Genomic DNA, 21619 nt, shown 5'->3' with positions numbered 1-21619 from the left:
AAATATATTGACCCTATAAACACGCCCAGAGCATCCCCCATTAACATTCCCATATCAATAAGCAACTGTATCCATGGCACAGATAAAGAGGACAGATGTTTTTCTAATGCTGATCACCTTCTATAAAACCTTATAAATACCATCTTTTCTAGGGCATGAAGGTGTTTCTGCAGCACAAAACACACCACTGTCAGTGTCCTAACATTTATAACCTATTTTCTCCACATCAAAATATGTTAAGTGGGATATTTCATACAGGAAGAGAGTGGTGCAGGGAGAGGAATTTCAAACCCAGCTCCGGCTAATTCTGGACAAGTTACCTCCACTGCCCTTACTTGAGCTTTTAGCAGTCACTGCATTATTCACTGTGATCACCTCACTCCCTTCTCCAGAGTAATTACCTCTGTTCCCTGGAACTTCCCAACAGCCACAAAAATTCAAATGGAATCCATTCTCTCAGCATGGACTGTAACGATGAGCTTCACCTCTGAGGAAGATCAAATGAAGATATCAACGCTTGAGAGACTCAGCTAAAAGCAAGAGCAGTTGCACCAATCAATTAGAAAGCTCTCAGGTTGTGTGTGGGCTTGCCAGGCTACCACAGAATATTTAAAACTTTTGCAATGCAAAAATGTCAGCTGCTTGCTTTTAATTGCTCTGGGTTTAGGCCCAACCGAGTACTGCAGGCAGCCTGCAGAGTGAGAATGCCTCAAGTTCTGATATTCCTTTGAATTCTTGGCAAATAATTTCATCTTTCACCATACATAGAACAGAGGTAAAAATATCCACCCCTCATCTTTCACGGATTCTGCTTTTGCTATGAGTTTTTTAAGTTTTACTCTACACAAAGTTAACCAGAACAAAGTATTTCTGTTTATTGTAACACTGGAAGGAAGAAGTAACTGCAGAATTGTGGACTTCACATAATACACCACAGGCCTCCTGGAATGAGATAAAAAGTGACAAAGTGCTCTGAAATCTGCAATGCAGATCAAAAATCAAGTATTCTTTGCTTGTTCCATCTGTGGACTATGGGACTGCAGAAAAACAAGGTTACCACATAATGCTGCATAGATTTCTCCTTTACTGTGTGCTTTCCCCAATCAGACATGTTTATTTCATTGTCTTGTGGATGTTGATAAAATTCTGATGATTTCAACAGAAAAATAGAAGACATAACAATTTTTAGTATGCATGTTTCAACTGCTGCTCCTCAGCTCTCTGTCTCGCTGTTGAAAATGGTCATAAAATTTTATCCTCCAGGTAGGGGAAATAACATCCTGAAATGTAATATTATGGATGGCTACATTAATTTTCACTGTCATCGTGTAAAAAATAATTCCTTTTTAAAAAGTAGATCTAGTGAGTGAATTTCTGTATTACTTATATCAGAGATTTGTAGCACAACAAGCTATTTTACAGCAACCTAAAAAACCTGTATTTTTTCTGCTTTTTACATTTGGATGTGAGAAGGTTTCATAAGAAATTAAATAAAAGAAGACCAGTAATCCATCAAAACAATGTGAGAGAACAGCAGCCACATCTGAGTGAACTGGGCACTCACCCAAGCAGAAGTGACAAGCATTTTAGGTGGCAACAGTGGCACTGAAATAGCATTTCCCTCCTCTGAAAAGAAAGACTTTTAAAACCTCTAGGCGTAACAAGGGAAAAAAAAATTGGTGAGCATCCTGCATAAATAAATGTGTAAATTGAGTTTATTTATCCATGAAGAAAATGGAGATCTGTGCAAAGTTTTAAATTAACTCAAACAAGAGAATAGATACATTTTTTCTGGAGAGAAGACAGCAAAAAATACTGATCATACTCCTAAATCCTAGAACTGAGTTTATCCAGTGGTCGCTGTAAGGACAGTTTCAGCATAATGAGTTTTGTTTTCTAAAATAATCAGATACTGATACATACTTATATGTGTACATTTTTATACATTTATAGGTATAGGTATATTTAATAACTCTCAATGAATTTCTCAGATAAGAAGTTCCCCATCTTAGTCAGAAATCTTGTCTTTAGCTGATACAAATTTCAAAGAGCTGATGCCCACTGAGGTATGGCTCCACGCTGAGGATTCATTTAAAGATTTCACACCCACATCCACAGGGATGAACTCAGCAGCACTCTCCTTGAACAGATTAACAGCAAAATTGCAAATACATCTCACTTCTGATATTAACTCTTTCCCCTTTATTTACACAGGAGGCTGTGAGTAATAGTCTCCCACCTGCTGTGGAATTACCTCAGGGATACTTTCAAAGAAAGAGCAGGTTCTTAGGGGAATGATTAATTTCCTGTAACTCTGGATATTGCAAAGTAGGCATCTGCAGCTGAGCAGGCCTTAGGCTGCCTTTAAACTCAATAAATAAAAAAAACCTCAGGCTTGTTCAAAAATACCAGGGCAGCCCTTTTGGTTCTGCCTGAGGGTCTACCTACTACATCTTCCAGTCTCCAGCAGTGGATATTTAGGGAACAACACAGAGATAGGAGATAAATGAACGCTCTCCCAGCTCCCATGTTCATCCCAGAGGATTTCCTGATACAGGACCAGGTTTCTCTGGCATGGTAATAACTCCCTGTGTGTTTCACAGTGACAGCAGGCAAGAGATCAGCTTCTAAATGCTTGGGGATATCTGCAAAAGGTGGAGAGTCCAGAGGGTGAGCAGGGAGCCTTGAAATCAGGCTCCTGTTGTACATCAGTGCAGCTGAGACCACCCAGCATTTTATACCCTTAGCAATCTGTTTCTCATTTGTGTCACCTCTTGGCGACTGGTATGTGCAACTTGAAATATCTGCATCCATAAACAACCCTTTTGTCTGACCATTTATGCACAGCAGTAGCACAACAAAGAGAATGAATCTGCTACAAAAAAAAGATACACAGGGCATGAAGTGTTGAACAGTTCAAGTCCAAGTGGCTTACATAAACCATGTTAACATTTTCCATTATCTCTTTCTTATACAGCCAGTGCCCACCCTCTGACAGTTTAACAAGTAAGATGAATGCCTGGAGGGGAAAAAAATAACCCTTCTAGTTCTTATTTGGTAATGGAATAAGAAAGCTGAGCAATGTAGAGCTGGAGCTTTACAGGTTGCCTTGCACTTTGACAAGCTTTAGTGCTTAACTATTATTTTTGTGTACATGGGACAGTGGGCTGCCCAGGGAAGTGGCTGAGTCACCAGGTATTTGAAAGGTGTAGATGTGGCACTTGGGGACAGGGTTTAGTGGTGGACTGGGCACTGCTGGGTTAAGGGCTGGACTCAGTGATTTTAAAGGTCTCAGACAATTCTGTTATTCTGCAGTTCTATGACTATACAATAAAATGTTCTTATCTCAAGGCTGGCCAAGGCCAATGAATTCCCTGCATAACAGAGTTTATTCATCAAAGTTCAACCAAGTGATACAACTCAAGAGTTAAACAAGGAGCTGCTAGCTGAAACTTTACAGCAGGTGATTTCTTCAAGCTGACTCTCTGATCCAATTTCTATGTTCAAATTCTAGTCCAGGGTAAGCCAGAACAGCACCTGCAAGTATGAAGCAACTTTTCCTTTCCTCTTCCTCAAAGCAGCCACTGTTGGATCCTCAAACAGCTTTGGGCACATCTGGAACACACCAAGAACAGAGGGTGGAAGGTCACCCTCTTTTTTGGCTGTCAGTAGTTGGTACTGAAGGAAGGCAGCACTAGAAGGCATGGTTTTATACACACAGAGTTTACCCTCACAGGGAGATGGATGGAGCTCAGCCTCACCTTGGTCTGGCTTTGTGGTGAATTTGGCTCTGAGTGTGGTCAGGACACCCCTCAAAAGAAGCATGGAAATATTTGCTTTGTCCAAAGCAGGGAGACAAAGGTGAGGCCACAGCTGTGTGTCAGCAAGTGCACAACTAGAGGCTCACTGCTAACCCGGAGAGTTAACTCAGTCAGGGGTGTTGGACTAAGCTCTTTTCTGACCCAGAACATCACAATCACATCAAAAGCCAACTATTTCCTAATTACAATACGATATAAGTGTTTCTATCAGCTATCAGCTTTTACATCATGCTGTAAATGCTTTAAAGCCAATTATCTAAAATTACCCCTCATGGATCCTATTAAAACACATCTTTCCTACTTCTATTTCTCCAAAGTATCCAGTCTTATTTGCAAGGCCACCCTTTGAAACTTACTTCTAGTTCAATTTCTCTTTCAACAATGTCTGTCCTATTCCAGGCATTCCTAAGTCAGCATTTCTTATCTTAAGGTTTGCATACAGATGTACACACAGTGTGAGCCTTCTGTCAGGCTTTGAGAATTTTCTGTAAATCCATTTCCCACATTTGGGCACTAAACTGAAATCAGAAACAACAACAAAAATTTGCTTATTCTACCCAATCTCTCCCATTTCCTATTAATAGTGATCCTGCAGCTCTGCAGATGTTGGACATCCTCTGAACCACCCATCCTTCAGAACAGTTCCCTCTAGTACCACTCTGGTGGCTTCACTCTTAGATTTGCCACATTGTTATTTTGACCCTTGAAGTGCTCATCACCCCCCAAACCCAGAGAGAAATGCTGATTTGAAGGACAGGGGGTGTTTTCATTTAGGAGCAGACACACTGAGATGATTCTGCATGAACAGAAAAGGCACTCGATCTGTTCTGTGCAACTTGACAAAATGAGAATTGCTACAGTGTGTGTTATTATCTATCAGGTGTGAAAAAAATGCCATCTAATTTAGAAACCACTTTTAGCAAATGGTGTTTACTGTACCAACTGTATAAATTCAAATATTTTATATATTTGATAGAGTGGGACATTGTAACAGTCACTACTGAGGGGACGCTGGGAATGCACCAGAGTGAGGTGACAGAGCCAGGACTGAGGTGAAATATGAAAAAAACTTCTTAAATATGAAAAAATCCCTCAATGTGTCTTCCCAGAGTCTTTACATTTCCATGTAATGCAAAATCAGATGGCAGATTACTTCCGTTGATGCTTTACTGAAGTTCTGCAAAAACACTTTTCCATGGGGTCAAGACACTGGGGCAACTTCTGACTGAAACATGTTTCATGTTGAGATTTTACAGCCTCCTTTACACAGCTTAGAGATTTGTTGTTTTAGATTTGGAAAAATTTATCAGCCTCTGGACACCTAGAATAAAAGTGGGAACCTTTAGATATATTTACCTAGCTCATCCATAAATCATTTACCCAAAAAATAAAACCCCAAACCCCATATTGTCACAGACATCTTTTTATGAAAAATCCTTTCCTTAGGATTTTTCATCCTGAGAAGCTGAGAGGGCTCAGGAACAAAATGTAAACATTGATTATCTGCTGCTGTGGAATGCAACAGATGCATCTGAGATTGGCCTATTTTGGAGGTTTCTAATTAATGGCCAATGACAGTCAGCTGGCTTGGACAGAGAGTCTGAGACACAAGCCTTTGTTATCATTCTTTCCTTTTTCTATTCTTAGCCAGCCTTCTGATGAAATCCTTTCTTCTATTATTTTATTATCGTTTTAATGTAATATATATCATAAAATAATTAATCAGCCTTCTGACACATGGAGTCAGATCCTTGTCTCTTCCCTCATCCTCGGACCCCTGTGAACACGGTCACACCATATAAATATTTTGTGTCTACAGCAAATGTACGAATTAGATATGGTGCTTAGGGACATAATTTGGTGGTGGGCCTGGTAGTGTTGTATAAGTGGTTGGACTGGAGGATCCTAAGGGCCTTTTCCAATCTAAATCACAGAATAATTTGATTTGGAAGGGACTCACAAGGATTATCAATCCAACTTTTAAGTGAATGGGTCATACACGGATCAAACCCACAACCTTGGCATTATGAAATTTTTCTATTACTCTAAATAATTCTCTCTAGTGGACCACAAAACTTGTTGGACTGTCTATACTTTCCTAATACACAAGGGATTTCCATACCCTCAGTTTGGAACAGCACCAGACTCAAAAAAAAATGCAACTTTTTAAAATTATAAGGGCAGGAATACAGCACTGTCAACTTTATTTTGGGAAGCACAAGCAAGCACAGCTAGACTGCCTGGTATGTCATTTGGGGCAGTGGGAAAGTAAACCAACATCATCACCTCGATTTAAATAGAGCTGTTGCAACATCTGAAAATAGGAAGCGCTGGGAAGGCTGCTGGTGCCCAGCTGGAGTGGTGATGGTGCACACATTGATGTCTGAGGTTACGTTTCTGCCTGGGAGCAGTGACTGGGTGCTGTGGATGTGACCTGGCCCCCAGGCAGCTGCAGGAGCAGCGTGGGGAGCTGCAGCCAGCAGGCTGATGCCAGGGGAGTGAAAGCATCTGTGAAAATAAATCACCCATCCAAGGCTCGTTCCAAATGGGGCTGCTCATGGATGTGGCCTGCTGGGAAAATCAGGAGGGAAGCAGAGAGAATTGCTGCCATACCATTACTCTGGAGGGATATTTAGGGATGTAATGATGGCAAATCTTCTGTTTCCAGGAAACAGAATGGTGTGATGTACAGAAATAAATAACCCCTGGAGCAGAGAGGGGCTCACCTTCGCAGTTGGGGATGGAAAGTAAATTATCGAATATGCTTGTGTGTCATAAAACTTTCATCCTCTAAAAGGATCATTGATCCAAGAATGATTGAAATTGATTATTTAAAACCAACAAGCCAGCCAAGAACAACACTATTCATACATTCCCAGTTCTGTGAGGAGCCTCTAGGATAAAACACTGTCCCAGCAACTGGGAAAATAATGGCAAACTCCAAGTGATGTCAGGTAATTGGAGACTTGATGAGCATCTTTGATGAGCTGTGGATCCATCCATGGATACATTCCTCCCACATCCACCAACACTTTCATTAAACCACAGCTTCCTGAGAGACTTGGAAAACACAGGAAACAACGCAGGAGCAGTGTAAGCCTGGATTTGTCCAGGTGGAATCCTGCACCACTCAGAATCAGGGTGTTTCCACCATTTCTGGGAGACAACAGCCTTTCACTACAAAGTGACCAAAGGAACCAGCCCCCAGCTCAAGAGGATCCAGTCACCAGGAGGAACAAATAATTTTTCATTTCAGTGCAACCCAGGACTTCTTGAAATGAAGTGCACGACATCTGATTTTCTGCCTCTCCTTTACTGGGTTGTCTGAATACACTTATACACCATAAATGCAAACTGCAACCTTCAAACTGACTGAAAGGGAAGAAAGAGAAGAAAAACAGAGAATATGATTTGTATACTGATAAGGCACAGGAGCATTGGCCATCCACGTGCTGGTTGATTTTTTATTTTTTCAAAAGATTTCTGTTTTCAGATGAATTATCTTTTGACAAGGTCTTAAAAGATTGTGAGGTCAAATGTGTCAATGGAACAAATAGGGGGATCAAAAGATTTCCATGCAGATCAAAATTAAGCAGGATCAGATGCAAGCCAAGACTTGCAGTCTCCTGTGGAAACATGTTAGATGGGAAAGGCAAGGGATGTGAGGGGAATAATGCAAAAACACTCCACAATGCATGGAATATCAGTGTGAACTGAGGACCTCTGTTCTCTAAGTTTCTATAAAAATTCAAGCTGTAACTCAGTGCCTGTATCACACACAAATATAGAATTATAGCCACCTGCTCATGCTGGGTATCATTGTAATTCTAGTCAAACTAGACCAGGAAATTACAACTTTAGAAACATCCTAAGCTGAGTCCTATAAAAAAAAATTCTGCCATTTCAACCAATTCCTCTTATATATGAAAGTAAAGTAATAATTAAATACAATTTTTTTTTTCAGGTATATAAACACAAAGACACTTCCCATCTGGTGTGGTGCATTTCCCCTATTATCCAGATCTCTTCTGGATTGTTCTGTGATCCCAGGAATTCCTGCTAGGCCATGGTCTTTGTAAAATGAGTTTGGTGAAGTGTCCCTGACCCCATACCAAGGACTTCAGTGTGTCCAGGGTGGGAGCAGAAACCACGCTGGGTGGGGAGTGACAGTGGGAATATTCAGTCATTCCCTGACAGCCTTGGAACATTCCTGACCTTCCATTGTTACTGGAATTTTAAAAATTCCAGGAATTACTTACCCAGACTGTGGCCAGGATGGAAATTTAGATACCTACAGAAAGTGCAGTATGAATGTTGCCACTTTAGCTCTGTGATTGACTGTTGTAGTTGTAATAAATTCTACTGACAGCCTCTGCAAATGTTAAATTAGTGAGTGATTAGGAACTGCTAAAATTCTTGTACTCCACTGTTGGGTTTTGGTTTCTTTTCTCCCTCTGGTAAGTTTGGGATTGAAGCTCTCGAGACGATATTTCGTGTTCAGACTTAGATGTTGATTATTTCTTATCTATATTACAGTCTTACAAGGCATGAGTTTTGCAGTATTTCACTAATAAGTTACAAAATGGCTAACTATTTTTCCTTACAAGGTCTTTTAAGGCTAAACTATCCAATTAAGAAACGACACTTAAATTATTTTTACTTTTTAGTCATGTCCCGCAATGCAGACTTTTCTGTCTAATTACAAACCACCACCCAAATCCATGAAGAAGAAGGTGAAAAAGGACCATCTACTGCCTTAAAGCTTCTATCTTGCTTCACATATATTACTATATTCTAAAACTTTCAACTCTAGGTTTTCCACCATGTGATATTACACACTTCCAATCAAATTACACACTCATAATCTTAGTTTTATCATTCAATTTTGGAAGCTTTCTCCATGGCCTCAGGTCAATGCAGTGTTCTCTTGGGGGTCAGTGCCTGCCAGCACAGAAAGTCTGAAATTTCCAGCATCCAGAGTTCCAACAATCCACCTAAAAACCGTGAGCAAACCTCAGACTGCTGCTGGTTCAGAAGCTGTGTAAAAATTCCATCTGTGGTGAACTGGTGTTTTTACAACATCCCATTAAGATCACCTTTTGCTGGGATACATTTGATGGTGGTGCTTTAGGTGATGCTAATTAATTACATCTGTAATCCTTTAGATTAGATAAACCATTCATCAGGTCTGGGACTGAGACTGGACTGAGCTTCACCAAAGCTTCTGTCATGAGTTTAACAAGCAAGGGAGGTCTACTCTGACCCTCATGACTCAACTGAAGGGTCCCTTTTGCCATTTTGCATATTTCATCTTTGTGTAAATCATTCTATATCAATTCTAACTTGATTTTCCTCTCTGTGATTCATCCATGTAAAAAGTGATAGAGTGGACCTTGACACTGAACTTTGCTAACTCACACTTTCACAAATTCATGCTAAACATACTTCTGCTAATGGCTTCGATGGTGATTCTGTAATGACCTAAACCACTCATTGACAACACCATCACACTCAGAACAGAATCCAAGCAATCCTGAAGGTGCCATCTAGGGATTTTTCAAGGAAAAAATGCCCAAAAGAGAAAATGAGTTATATTGCTTTCCAACTCTGAAAAAGTATTTCTTAGTTTAAATTGTTTCAGAATGAATTTACAATGTCATTCTCTCAGCCATTCTGTGAAATTACCCATGCATTACATTCTCAAAAGCATTTTATGCCATCTGTTTGGGATACTTAGTGTGAACATATTTGGGGGTGAAATTAGTAATTATAAGAGGAGGAAATTAACATATTGGACTAATTAACAGCATCTTCTGGAAAAGAAACAGGGAAGATAACGAATTACAAACCTTAATGTTTACTGTTCTCCCAGCTAAATAAAGATTGTTCAATATGGCTCTCCTTGGGTTTCTTTTCTTGATTTTTTTTCCCCTTCTAGAATATATCTGCACTATGTCAAAGAACAGGAGCCAGAGAAAAGACACAGACACTGCAGGCTCTGTGCTCTGGTTCTCTCCATCCACTCTGCTGAATGGAGCTCACCAATGTTCCTGGGGGACACATCCTTGTCATTATCAGGCTCAAAATGAGGGCTGCAACACAGCTTACCTCATTTTGGAAACTGAAATATTACAGCAGACTTAGTTCCAGAAGCTCATTATGCTTGGACCCCAATAAAGAAAAAGCATTTCATTTCTGCTCCATTTTAGACTTTAATTTAGGATTAAATGGTGCTTTGGTCTTTAACTGTACCAACAGAGCTCTGCTGACCATGAAGAGGTGATGATCATATTGCAGACCTCCATTTTTAATGAGAATGCTCATAGCTGAACAGCCCAGACTGTTTGGAAGATCCAATTTTCATGGAGCACAAAAACAACAGGTCATGGGAACCACCATGTTCTTGATGACCAATGACACAGAGAAAAAAACATTGCTCCATGCTAAGCAAAAAAGTGAATTTTTGTCCCTAAGGTGTCCCAAGTTCACCTCATGTACCTGAGGTGACCATGAAGCAGATTTGGGGTTTACTGTATTTGGGGTTTATTACCTGTATAAAACCACTCTCAAGGCACAGTACAGGTTCTCAGGATTTTAAAGCAATATAGGAAAGTTTGTTCTATAAAAGCTGCAGGTTGCACTGACTATAAAAATCAACTTCCATTGCTTTACCTCTGATCAATGATACCTCACATAGATAGTGGAATGGAATAGAGGCTTCTGTAGCTTCTCCCTTCCCTTTTCCCATTAAAATTCTGTTCCAGTAGCCACACTCCACTGGAGAATATGCTGTGTGTTCATGCATCACATAAACAGCCCAGAAAATTATATTTTGTCAACAACTGAAAAATAAATTGTTTGCTCACTTCTAAGACAGCCTGGCGTGAAAATTTGTGGGTTTTTTTCTAAAATAGAAGCTCTGCACAAGGAAAAACACTTCATGAATAAATGGCAAGTTTTACGATAATATTTACAAACACATTCAAAAGGCAAAGAACACCTAAAAGAAAGGTCCAAATATAGAACCTCATTTATCTTCCCTTTGTTTCCAGGTAAGGAATGGAAGAGATGGTCATTAAACTGATATAAACAAACCTGCTACACGAGGCAGAGCTGCTCCCTGGAACACAATGGCAGCAAGGGGCAGAGCTTGGGGCAGGTTCATAATACAGGTCAACACACCCATTTATATGCAAATTGAGAGGCAGTTAAGGCACTACAACTTTCACACTTCAGGCTGATTTCTAGATCAGCCTATTGTCCTTAAGGAATAGATTAAGTCAGAATAAAACACCACTGATCCAACATATTTTACAGAAAGGTTTTTAATTCCCTAAGCCTTGTTTCCTTTGCCATTTCTCCAGGGATGGAGAACTGGCTGAATCATAATACCTACATTATATTTTAAGCTCCTCCCTCCACAAATATTCACCAAGGGGAAAAAGAAAGTGAAGAGGAAGGGAACAAATGTATTTTTTCCCCCAGATCCTTGCAGCACACATCCCCAAGTCATACTGCAGAGGAGTGGCTCTGAGCATGCTTCTCCCACTTCTGAAACAAAGCTGGATCCAGTTTCACATCTCTTACAGCATCATTTCTGTGCTGGTGTATTTTAGCCAAGAGAGACAAGTGCTTTGCCCTGCTTCTAAAAACTGGTCTGGATAAATGGAGAAGACATTTCAAATACACTTATTTTCAACTATAACATCAGTCAGTAAGTACAGTTAATTCAATAGGTTAAACTGTGAGAAAGAGCTGTCAGTAGTTCCCCTGAAAGGAATTACTCCAGATGTGTAGAATTCTCCAGGTGTGTAAAATTCCAAGTTCTCCTTCCTTGTCACACCACACTGCACATTGTCACCAAGGGAAAACCAAGGCTGGAGACAGTGTGTTTATCTCAGCAGGAAAAGATGTTCCCTGGAGCAAGGACACTTTGAAAATGGATCCTCCAGTAACAAGAAGCCACCAAGAGATGGAGGAATAAATACCTGTGACGTTGGTGCGGGCTGACAAAGCTTCGCAGTACTTTTCCAGCAGCACAGACAAGGGCAGGTTCACAGAGGATTCACAGTGGAGAACTATCTGGAGAAACAGAAAGGAACCAAGCAGGTAAAGCAGCAGCCCAGAACAGATTTTCTCATTCATGAGTACAACAAGCCCCCAGCAGTCTCAGAGCAGTTCCCACTCAGGATTTACTCAGGTGCAGACACCCCCTGACATGGAAGGTTTGTGGTTGTACTTGCTCAGCTCCAGGGCATCACATGGAATTCACCTGATTAATGCAGGGAACTGCAAATTTACCACCTGTTCTGGATCTCTCCTTGTGGGAGCTGCTCAATGCCTTTAACAAAGCTCAGGATCCACTGTGTCTCACCTGAAAGGAGACACCTGAAATAGCAGAATTGAATCACACCCCATTAAAGATCTGTGTGTTGAGTTTTTTTAGTAAACTTTTAATTAGTATATGGGTGCCAAAAATACCTTGCACATTCAAGAGATACAGCAATTGGCAAAGGGCAGCTCAGAAGACTTGAAGAAGGTGTTTCCATGGAATATATAAGATAATTGGGCATCCCTGTAATGTGTCCTGTGGCTCTTTTTAGTCAATGGAAGACACACAAGTTTCTGATCCTCAGCATTCAGGATTGAACCTTCTACTGAGGGAAAATTAAAGTGAGAAAGAGCAGTAATGCCAACATGGGCACTTTGAAAAAGCTGCAGGTTCAGTACAAGGTAACAGTACAATCCCAAGTAAAATTTAGGAAAGAGAGTTGAAAATGAATGGGGATATCTTAATTTTCACACTCAAAATGAAGCTCCCAGTGCAGACAGAGGAGAGAAACCCACACCAAAATAGAGAGCCAAGTTGGGATCCTGTTTGGAGCAAGAGAAGCTCTTGGAAAGCCCTCTAAGAAAGGCAGAACGAAATGTGGCAGGAAAATTCAGGAGTGACAAAGCAATGACAGAAAATTCCATTTTCCATCTATGAAACTGGCCGAAAATCTTTCTGAGGGGGATATAAAGCCATGGTAACACATGAAATGCCTTTGCTTTTCTGTTTACACAGAACGACTCCAACAAAATTCAGACAGCTTTTACTCAGAGAAACAACCCTACTCCTTGAAGGTTGATATTTTATTTCAGTGATCTAAGGTGTGTGAAGTGATTGAGGAACCCATTTTATGTCACTGAATTCTCTGTAGCTTAATAAAAAGGAGGGTAAATGCTCATGACAATAGAATCCATCAGCAATGTTGGTGTCTAAAGAACAACTGTTCTTTGTACAGCACCTTTTTCTACCGATTTCTCACTTTGCTGTTATTTTATAAAATAGGAAGTGTTGAAGTACAAACAGAAAGCCTTTCCCAGACTTCATTCTTTTCATACAGAAAATTCCATAAAGGGTCTGTTTTCTCCTCCAGGTGTGAGGATGTGCGAAGAATTTTGAATGAGCTAGAGACAGGACTTCTGAGTTGTTTCAGATAATGTGATTTATTTTTCTTATCTTTTACATAGGTAGGAAAGGTGAGTTTAGCTCACATCTTCACCACCTAACTCAAAAAGTCCCAAGACTACTAGTTACAAGAACTATTCAAAATTTATCAACTAATAAAACACTACTAACTGAAGATATTTATATTTTTCACCTAATTCTTAAATATATTGTTTTACAGAGTCATAGCACAGTGTAAGCATTTTTAAATCAATCATGTTGTAACACACAAACTTACAGTACTGTACTCTAAAACTTTAAACTTTCTTCTACTTGTGAAAAATGCCAATCACTTGTTTTTAAAATTTTAAAAGTTTAATAGTAATAAAATGGTTATAAAAATAGTAATACAATTAGAGTAATAATAATTTGGATAATTTGAATTAGGACAATATGAGACAATAGAAACAAAGAGGTACAGACGTCTGGGTACCTTTTCTGGGCAGCACAAGCCTGAAAAAGGACCCACGTTAACAGAGGATTAACCCTTAAAAACAATAACCTGCTGCATATTCATACACCTCATACATGATGCATAAATTCCATTCAAACACAGGATTCTGTCTGGTCATTGTCAACTTCTTCCTCTGAATCCTGACAGCATCATCCTGCCCAAGCGAGGCAGGAAGAAGTTCATTTCTCCTGATAATGGAGCAATTCATTCTCTTTCTCTGAAAGATTCAGGTGTCCTGTGGCTGCTATCTCAGTGTGAGTCCTTTCTTTAAAAAGTCTCTTACATAGCATAGTTTCTATTTTAACATTTTGTTGTAACCTAAAACTATATTTAGCACACTACTTAAGAGAATTAATACAGCATTACTTTCTAATATAACACATATAATATTCACTTTAATATTTGCAAAAAGCAAAAATATTTGCATAAAATACATGCATTTTTCACATACTTAAAAGACCTCTGCTTTAAACTACAAATCTACATTTTCACTTCTAGCACCTAAGTTTGGAAGCCTTTTCTAAAGTCTCAGATCAAATCTCGTGTTTAATTCTAAACTTTGGCTTACAGGCCCAAAGTTCTAAGAATTCCCTGCCTTTCAAATTCCAACATCCATGGAGGCTCTAAACTCCTGCCTCCCACAGCAAACCCTCCATGCATGGTCAGGTCAGGGAGATAAAGGCAGGTACAGATCCCACCTCCCGAGGCACAGAGCTCCCAAAACCCAGACTCTGCAGTGGCCACGTCCCATGTCAGACCCAGGCACGTGAGCTGACACAGCAGAGGCATTTCTGCCCCTCCATCCCTCACCCCTCTGCCACCCCCCAGCCAAAAGCATTGCCTCACTTCAAAGAAGAAACTCAAGCCATCGCCATGTACTGTAAATACGCCGCGTGTTCAGCTGTGCCCTCCCCAGGACGGTGGGGAAGAACACACAGAGGTCAAGCTGAGCACAGCTTGGGCAGGAATAGGAAAGGTTAAATGTCACATCTGCCTTAGGGTCAGCTCAGGTTAATTTGGCTGGGGAGGGAATAGTGCCTTACACAGATTATGTTACTTTTGGTTTCATTTTCTCTCTGCTAACCACAGTCAACAGCATTGCTGTGCACAAATTTTTTTTTAAAAAAATACTGTATTTAAAGCAGACAAACCCAAACGATGCCTCAGGTTTTAGCTTTTATATTTTTTAGGTTCTGTGCTGCTTCAGTATGTAGTTCTGAGCTTCATATCAGGGCATGGTGAGCTCTGTGCACAGAGCAGGGAGACAAAACAATTCCTGCTCCAGCTGGGCACCAAGGACAAATGATCCAAATCTCAGCCCAGGAGCACAAACCCCGTGGGCTGGAGAGAGAAAAACAAGCAGGGTGGGACTGCCTGGGCTAAAGCTGGAATGGGACAATGAACTGCAAGGTGCAAATGGAGCAGAACTGATCCCAGGGAGAGAGCCCGGGAGCGCTCGTGCATTTTGGGGCCATTTTGGTTCATCTTGGGTGCAGCCCTGGCTGGGCTCTGGTGCTGCCCAAGGTGCATCCATGGAGGAGATCCTTTTAATAAATCCCTGCTTTATTCTTCAGCTCTGTCCAGCCTTCACTCTAGGTCAGCTTTGAAAAACTCCTCTTACAATAATAAAAAACAGCAAAACAAACAAAGAATGAGAAACATTTCAGTAATGTAGAATTTTAAAGATAAATAATTGGGCCCATGACTGCACAGAAATTATATTTTGAAGTACTGAAATAATGGCTTTGGGTCACTAATGCATGACTTTACTTAAACTGCATTTCTCTTAAAACAGCTATTTCATAACCTTTGCCCGCCAAATCTGTTCTTTTTTGTCCTGAAAATTTACCTAAATCATGCACAGAAATGTCCAACTTAATTCCTCTGAGCCACTGCAAGCATTTATGAACAAATGAAACTCATGTGCTGAGCCAAAGATTGAGGTAGAAATCAATCTTTTACTTTCCAAAGCAGGGACACCAACTAAGAGCAGGCCAGCTCTGAGTCTTCCAAAAAAAAAAAAATTACAGAGCCTTTGGTCAACTTCCCATTTACATGTGAGAGGACTTTGAGAAAAGGATGAATTGCTCTGGTGTCACTGTCTGCCTCTCTAATGGGCATTTTATTGGGCCTTTCCCCTTGGACATAGTCACTGCTCTTCATTAATTCATGAAAGATCTTTATCTCTGTCAGAGGACATCAACTATGAGACACAAGAGGTGCCTACTCACAGTTCCCACCAGCATTTGTGGTTATTTCATCCAGCTTAGAGAAGATTTGTAACTTCATTTTAAGAAGAATTAATTAAGACTCCTGGTTTGAAATACTGAGTTCCACTATGGAGCAATATAGAAATGTAAAACCAAATGAACACAGGTGCTGTAAAATTCACCTGCATGGGAGAGGTTGTTTTCTGCTCTCAAACACGGAAGAAATGGCTACAGGAATATAAAGGAATGGCTTTGGAATATAAACCAGCCCCAAAGCTATGGATAGGATCCAAAAATGTCCACACAAGCATGGGGCTACCACAGAGACACTGTCACCATGATATTTTCTGAAAAATCCTCTTTGCCCAGGATTTTCTCCTGGAAAGCTGAGAAGCCTCAGAGAGGAATGAAAACAAGAATTATCTGATTGCTGCTCCTGTGTTTGCTGCTTTGGAATGTGGCCTGGACATTGTTTATCAAATGGTGAATGTTTGATTGGTTTCATGTGAATTGTTTTTAATTAATGACCAATCACCATCAGCTGTGTTGGACTCTGAGGAGTCAGTCAGGAGTTTTTATTTTCATTCTTGTTGAGCCTTCTGATGTATCCTTTCTCTATAGTTTAGTAGATAATTTTATAGTTTTAGTATATCATTTCAATATAATATAATATAATAAATATAATATAATATAATATAATATAATATAATATAATATAATATAATATAATATATATGTTATATATTAATATAATATGTTTTATATAATATATAACATATATTATTATATTATATTATATTATATTATATTATATTATATTATATTATATTATATTATATTATATTATATTATATTATATTATATTAGCATTCTGAGATCATGGAGTCAAATTCTCATCTCTCACCTCGTCCTGGGGACCCCCACAAACACCACAAGACACAATGGAGCATCTGCTAAATTTAAATATCTCACAGTAGACAGCAGCAGAGTGGGAGAAGTCAGCAGGAATGCAAGCTGAAGGGAAGGACTGAAGAGGAAAAGGATGACCCACGACAGTGGAACACCCCTTGCCAAGGGGGAGGTGAGTTTGGAGCAGTGGGTGCTGCCACACATGGACAGATGTTCACACTCCCCTTCTTTTCCCATCCCCACACAAGAATTCCCAGATGCCATTCTGCAGTGCTCTCATAAAAGCCAGTTTTTAGGCCTCCCTGTCAAACATCTGCTGGTGGCATGCTGAGAGGTGCTGACATCTGACACAGCCTCAAAGCAACAGAGCAAAAACTCTTTTTAAAAAAAAAAAAAAAAAGTAGTTTCTAGAACTCCCGAGGTCCCAGAGAAATCCATCCCTTGGAAGTACAACAGCATCTCAGCAGAAAGCCACTCCCAGAAAAGCAGTGGGACTTGTATTGAATAACTTAGACTTCAAAACAGAGAGAGCAGCAGCTGAGCTGATCACACAGGGATTCCTCTGGAATTCAGGAAGAGAAGCAGGAATTTTCCAGATGAAGCTCATCTGCAATATTTTAAATCTTTTAATTGGAATGACCTCCACTGACTGTAAGGACAGAGTCACTTAGATGTATCCTTCTTAAATTTTCTTTAGACACTGCATACGAAAGGAGAGGTCACAACATTCCTAGACATGATGGCTGCAGAAGACACAAGCCCATCATCATCTTCTTTAATCATCTGTGCTCCTTCTTTTACTGACCAAGATGAAGTGACCATCCTGGGGAATTATTAACACAAAATGTGCTCAGCCCACAGCTGACAGGAGAAGGGTCCATCTCATGTCTTCTTTGCCACACAAAGTCTCACCCTGAACTATCCACTATGCTCTCTATAAAGCCGAAGCATTTTCCACTCCTGAGAAACAACCTCTGGCAGTGGCATGGATCAGGTCAGGAGGATGCTTCTTCCTGCCCTTCATCTCTGGGAACCTCCACTGCTCTCAAGACTCCAGCTTTTCTCATGTGTTGCTTTAAAATATCTGAGGCTGCAAATGCTACCTCGTTTCAACATCAAAATTGCAGCAAAACTCTCTTCAGCACACAGAAATGCTGCTGCTTAGCAGCTTTGCCCCAGAACTCAGGGAAAAAAAAGGGAAAAAAGAGTATGAGAGAAAAGGGAAACCTGCATTAATTTTTAGTTATTCAATTAGGCAATACAAATAAATTCACTCCATCTCCACAATGAGACTGAGTTCTCACCCCAACTTCTGGGATGGACATACTCAGAACAGTGGCTCCATTAAAAGCAAAAATTTATTTTGTGTGCAGAGAAGCTCATTTTAGGGAAACACAGGCATCTAACTTCACAATGAAAATGTAACTAGTGAAAGAGCTCAACTCAGCAAAATCAAAGTGAATCCCAGACTTCCTTGACAGAATCCATCCTCTGTATGAACAGTTTCCAGGGCAGGTGGGCATCTGGCAAGTTCTACATCACTGGTGTGGGGAAACAGATGCTTTGGGGAAAAAAACACCAGATATTCCTTAAAATGCTTTATTAAAAATGCCAGTGTCCATCTGGGCAGCTCTTTCCTACTAAGAAATGGAAACACATGGGAGAGAATGAGGAGAGCTGGAATATTTGCTGATTACTAATCACCTGAAGGAATATACACAATCAGAAGAGTGAAAGCTGCTACTTCAGGACAAAACCAGAGATTAGCACAGGAGAGCAGGGGAAAGTCATCTTCACAGTGGCCAGGATGGATGTATATCCACTGCCATGGGGTTACTTCATCCACAAGATGCATCTGAAAGAGATACTTATCAAAGAACAGCAGTCAGGGGAACATTGTGTTGGAAATACTTTGTTTTTTGGAGAACCACAAAGGTCAGCCCTCTGCATGAAGATGTTTTTGGCCTTTCTCAACTCAGTGACTTAAAATCGCTTGTGCAGCAGCACTTGGCAGTGTACAATTGTTTGGCTTGGCTTCACCAGAAAAATAATTTCCATTTGGGATAGAAAGTCTAAATACAAGTTTTCACAGGAGCCTGCAACCTGAAACCTGAGCCAGCTAAGGTTACAGTAAAGGGAAAGACTCTGAGCACAGTTCAAGAAAAATAGGCTCCTTTTCAAACCATCCTTCAGCTCTTGAAACTCCCTCTGAGTTAATCCAAGTGGCCACATAAAACATTGCTACTTGTTAGAGAACACTGAATGCTCCAGGAGACACTGCTCCATGATCTGAGAGGCCAGATGTATTCTGCAGCTCTTCCAGGAAGTCTGGAAAAAGAGACCAAAAGTCTGCATGGAATGGGAATTAGGACCCCAGTTTAATAAAGCAACTAAACACATGCTCAGTTTTAAGGCATGAAATGAAATCAATCTTTATACAAAAATAAATTTAAAAAAACCCTCGAGCACCTGCTACACTGAACCCACCACTGAACTTCACTGTTGTCTTTGAAACTTGGAGATTTGCCTTCAGTGAGCACTGCCCACATGCTCTGCTGAAGCAGCTTTTAGAGGGGAGGTTCTTCATCCTCTGAAGCCACGAAAGTGCTGAGGCATTTTCTGAATCATGAGATACAAACCAAACCTGGTTAAGGCCACCCATGGGCTGGACTTGTCCAACCAGGTCTCCAAGCCCTCCCAAAGCAACCTGAGATGTTAAAAATGAGCCTAACTGGATTTGAATCACAACCTGCAGCTCTCCTGAAATAAAATTGTTTAATAGAAAGACTTTTCAATTTCACATCCTTCATGAGTTTTGTTGGTCATTCCCAACACCTGTGGGTATCATATTCAGAGCCTGGAAGGGGAGCAAGCCCCTCAGGGCACTCCTGCCTTCATGTCTGCCCTCTCCTTAGGTCTGTGAGAAATTTTTTCCCACCCAATTCCCATTCCTGTGAATTCTCTCAGCAGCTCCAGTGTGATTCACCTCACTCCCCTATTCCAGCAGCCTTTGCTTCAGGCTCCCCAGTGCTCAGTGGAAGAAGGAACCACTGTCAATGACCAATCCATCACTTTAAACATGGACTCCAGGGTGAGATAATCATGCACTGGAGACAAAACACTCAGGGAATCCACAACAGCTCAAGTTTAAGTCATATTTACCCAAGTGAATGCCAATTCCCCCCTCATCTAACTCTTGCCTACATGCAGAGCCTCTGCAAAGATCATTCACTCATGCATTGTCACCACTGCCACTACACTTCCAAAGCCACCCCTCACAGGCTCTCCAAGCTTCAGCTCAACAAATCTGAGCTCCTAATCTTTGTTCTTCAGGTCTTTGCCACCTGAAAATTATAAAAAAACCCATCTGGATCAAGACTTTATCAGCTGAAGATATCTCCTCAGCTTCCCATAGAATGCCAACAGTGGTACCTCTGCATCCTCCACAAAATGTTCCTCAGACCCAAGATTTCCTGACAGGGATTTAAAAGTGGTACTGGGTATCAGCAGTGAACTTTCTCTCCACCCTTCCTTGAAATGCTAATTCTTGGGCTGGAGCCCACTGCTAGATTTGAAAACCAAGTATGACACTGAAATTTAACTCCAGGTCTGGAATTATCTTTCACTACCTGAAGGGGAATCACAGACTCTTCTCTGAGGAGTCAGATTCCTCTCAGGAGCTGACAGCACAGCATCAAGACAGCCATCATTCACAAATTGAAGGGAAATCTCACAGAACATAGAGAAAAAATTATGCACCATGACAACGACAGCACCAGAACAGAGATGTTGTAAAAAGACATTTCAGAGATGTTGTGAGAGCTCCATCTTTGCAGATTTTCACAGCTGAACTGTGGATGAGAATGATTTAGTTTTGGAATTAACCCTGCCTTGAGATGGTGGCTGCACTTCTGGCAATCCCTTCCAGCACAAAGTATTTTTTCATTCCTTGATTCTGTATGATTTAAAGTCTCTACAGTGAAAAGAATCACAGATAACAATTATTCTCCCAGCCTTTCAATGGGCCATGCAGTAAACAGCTTACAGACTGTATCTTGAACAATCATCAGCAATCCAGAGGCTTTGAGGTTTCTCTCACTCATGTTACTAAGATCTTTTTACTGTGTTCACACAATTATAATTGAAAAATTATTCCAAATACTATGAAAAGACATTTTTTTAATTATTACTGTATTTTAAGATAAAATTTTCTTTTAATCAGTTTTTTTTTCCTTTGTGAAGGAAAGAAATACTGCAAGTCTGACAAGTCTTCAAAATCCTCATGAAGAAACTTCTTTTGATACAGTAGGGGATTCTTACACTTTAGAAGGTGTCTCAAGTTCAAGCTAGACTGAGCAGCTGAAGTCCCAGCAGGTCAGTTTTGAGGCAGGGTGAGGAAAGATGCTCAGTGCATCTGACTGGAAGCACACCTGGCCAAAAATGCTTTCCTGAGCTCTGAGACACCATTCTCAGCAGCCAAGGGACACCCTGGGCTTTCAGGCTAGAATTAAGGAGGAAGTTTTTCACAGAAAGAGTGGTCAAATACAAGAATCATCTGCCCAAGGAGGTGGTAGAGTCACCATCCCTCGATGTGTTTAAAAAAAGTCTGGATGTGGCACTTGGTGCCAGGATCTAGTTGAGGTGTTAGAACATGGGTTGGACTCGATGATCTTAAAGGTCTCTTCCAACCTAGAAATTCTGTGATTCCTCTCAGCTTTGAAAGAGCCAGTTG

At 40.5% G+C, this 21619-nt stretch overlaps 1 protein-coding gene across 2 annotated transcripts in view; it reads right to left on the bottom strand.

The window, feature by feature from the left end:
- CRHR2 (corticotropin releasing hormone receptor 2) overlaps window positions 1-21619 on the bottom strand; it is a 151230-nt gene that overhangs the window by 123645 nt on the left and 5966 nt on the right. For both annotated transcript variants that reach the window (XM_074544469.1, XM_074544343.1), the window contains exon 2: window positions 11810-11903. In XM_074544469.1, coding sequence (XP_074400570.1) covers window positions 11810-11903 — 94 coding nt within the window. The remainder of the gene's footprint in view (window positions 1-11809; window positions 11904-21619) is intronic.

This window comes from Zonotrichia albicollis, chromosome 1 (assembly GCF_047830755.1).
Source record: "Zonotrichia albicollis isolate bZonAlb1 chromosome 1, bZonAlb1.hap1, whole genome shotgun sequence".
In the NCBI taxonomy this organism is placed as follows: domain Eukaryota; kingdom Metazoa; phylum Chordata; class Aves; order Passeriformes; family Passerellidae; genus Zonotrichia; species Zonotrichia albicollis.
The sequence above is the reverse complement of the archived record's forward strand: the minus strand, read 5'-3'. Positions and strand labels throughout refer to the sequence as shown.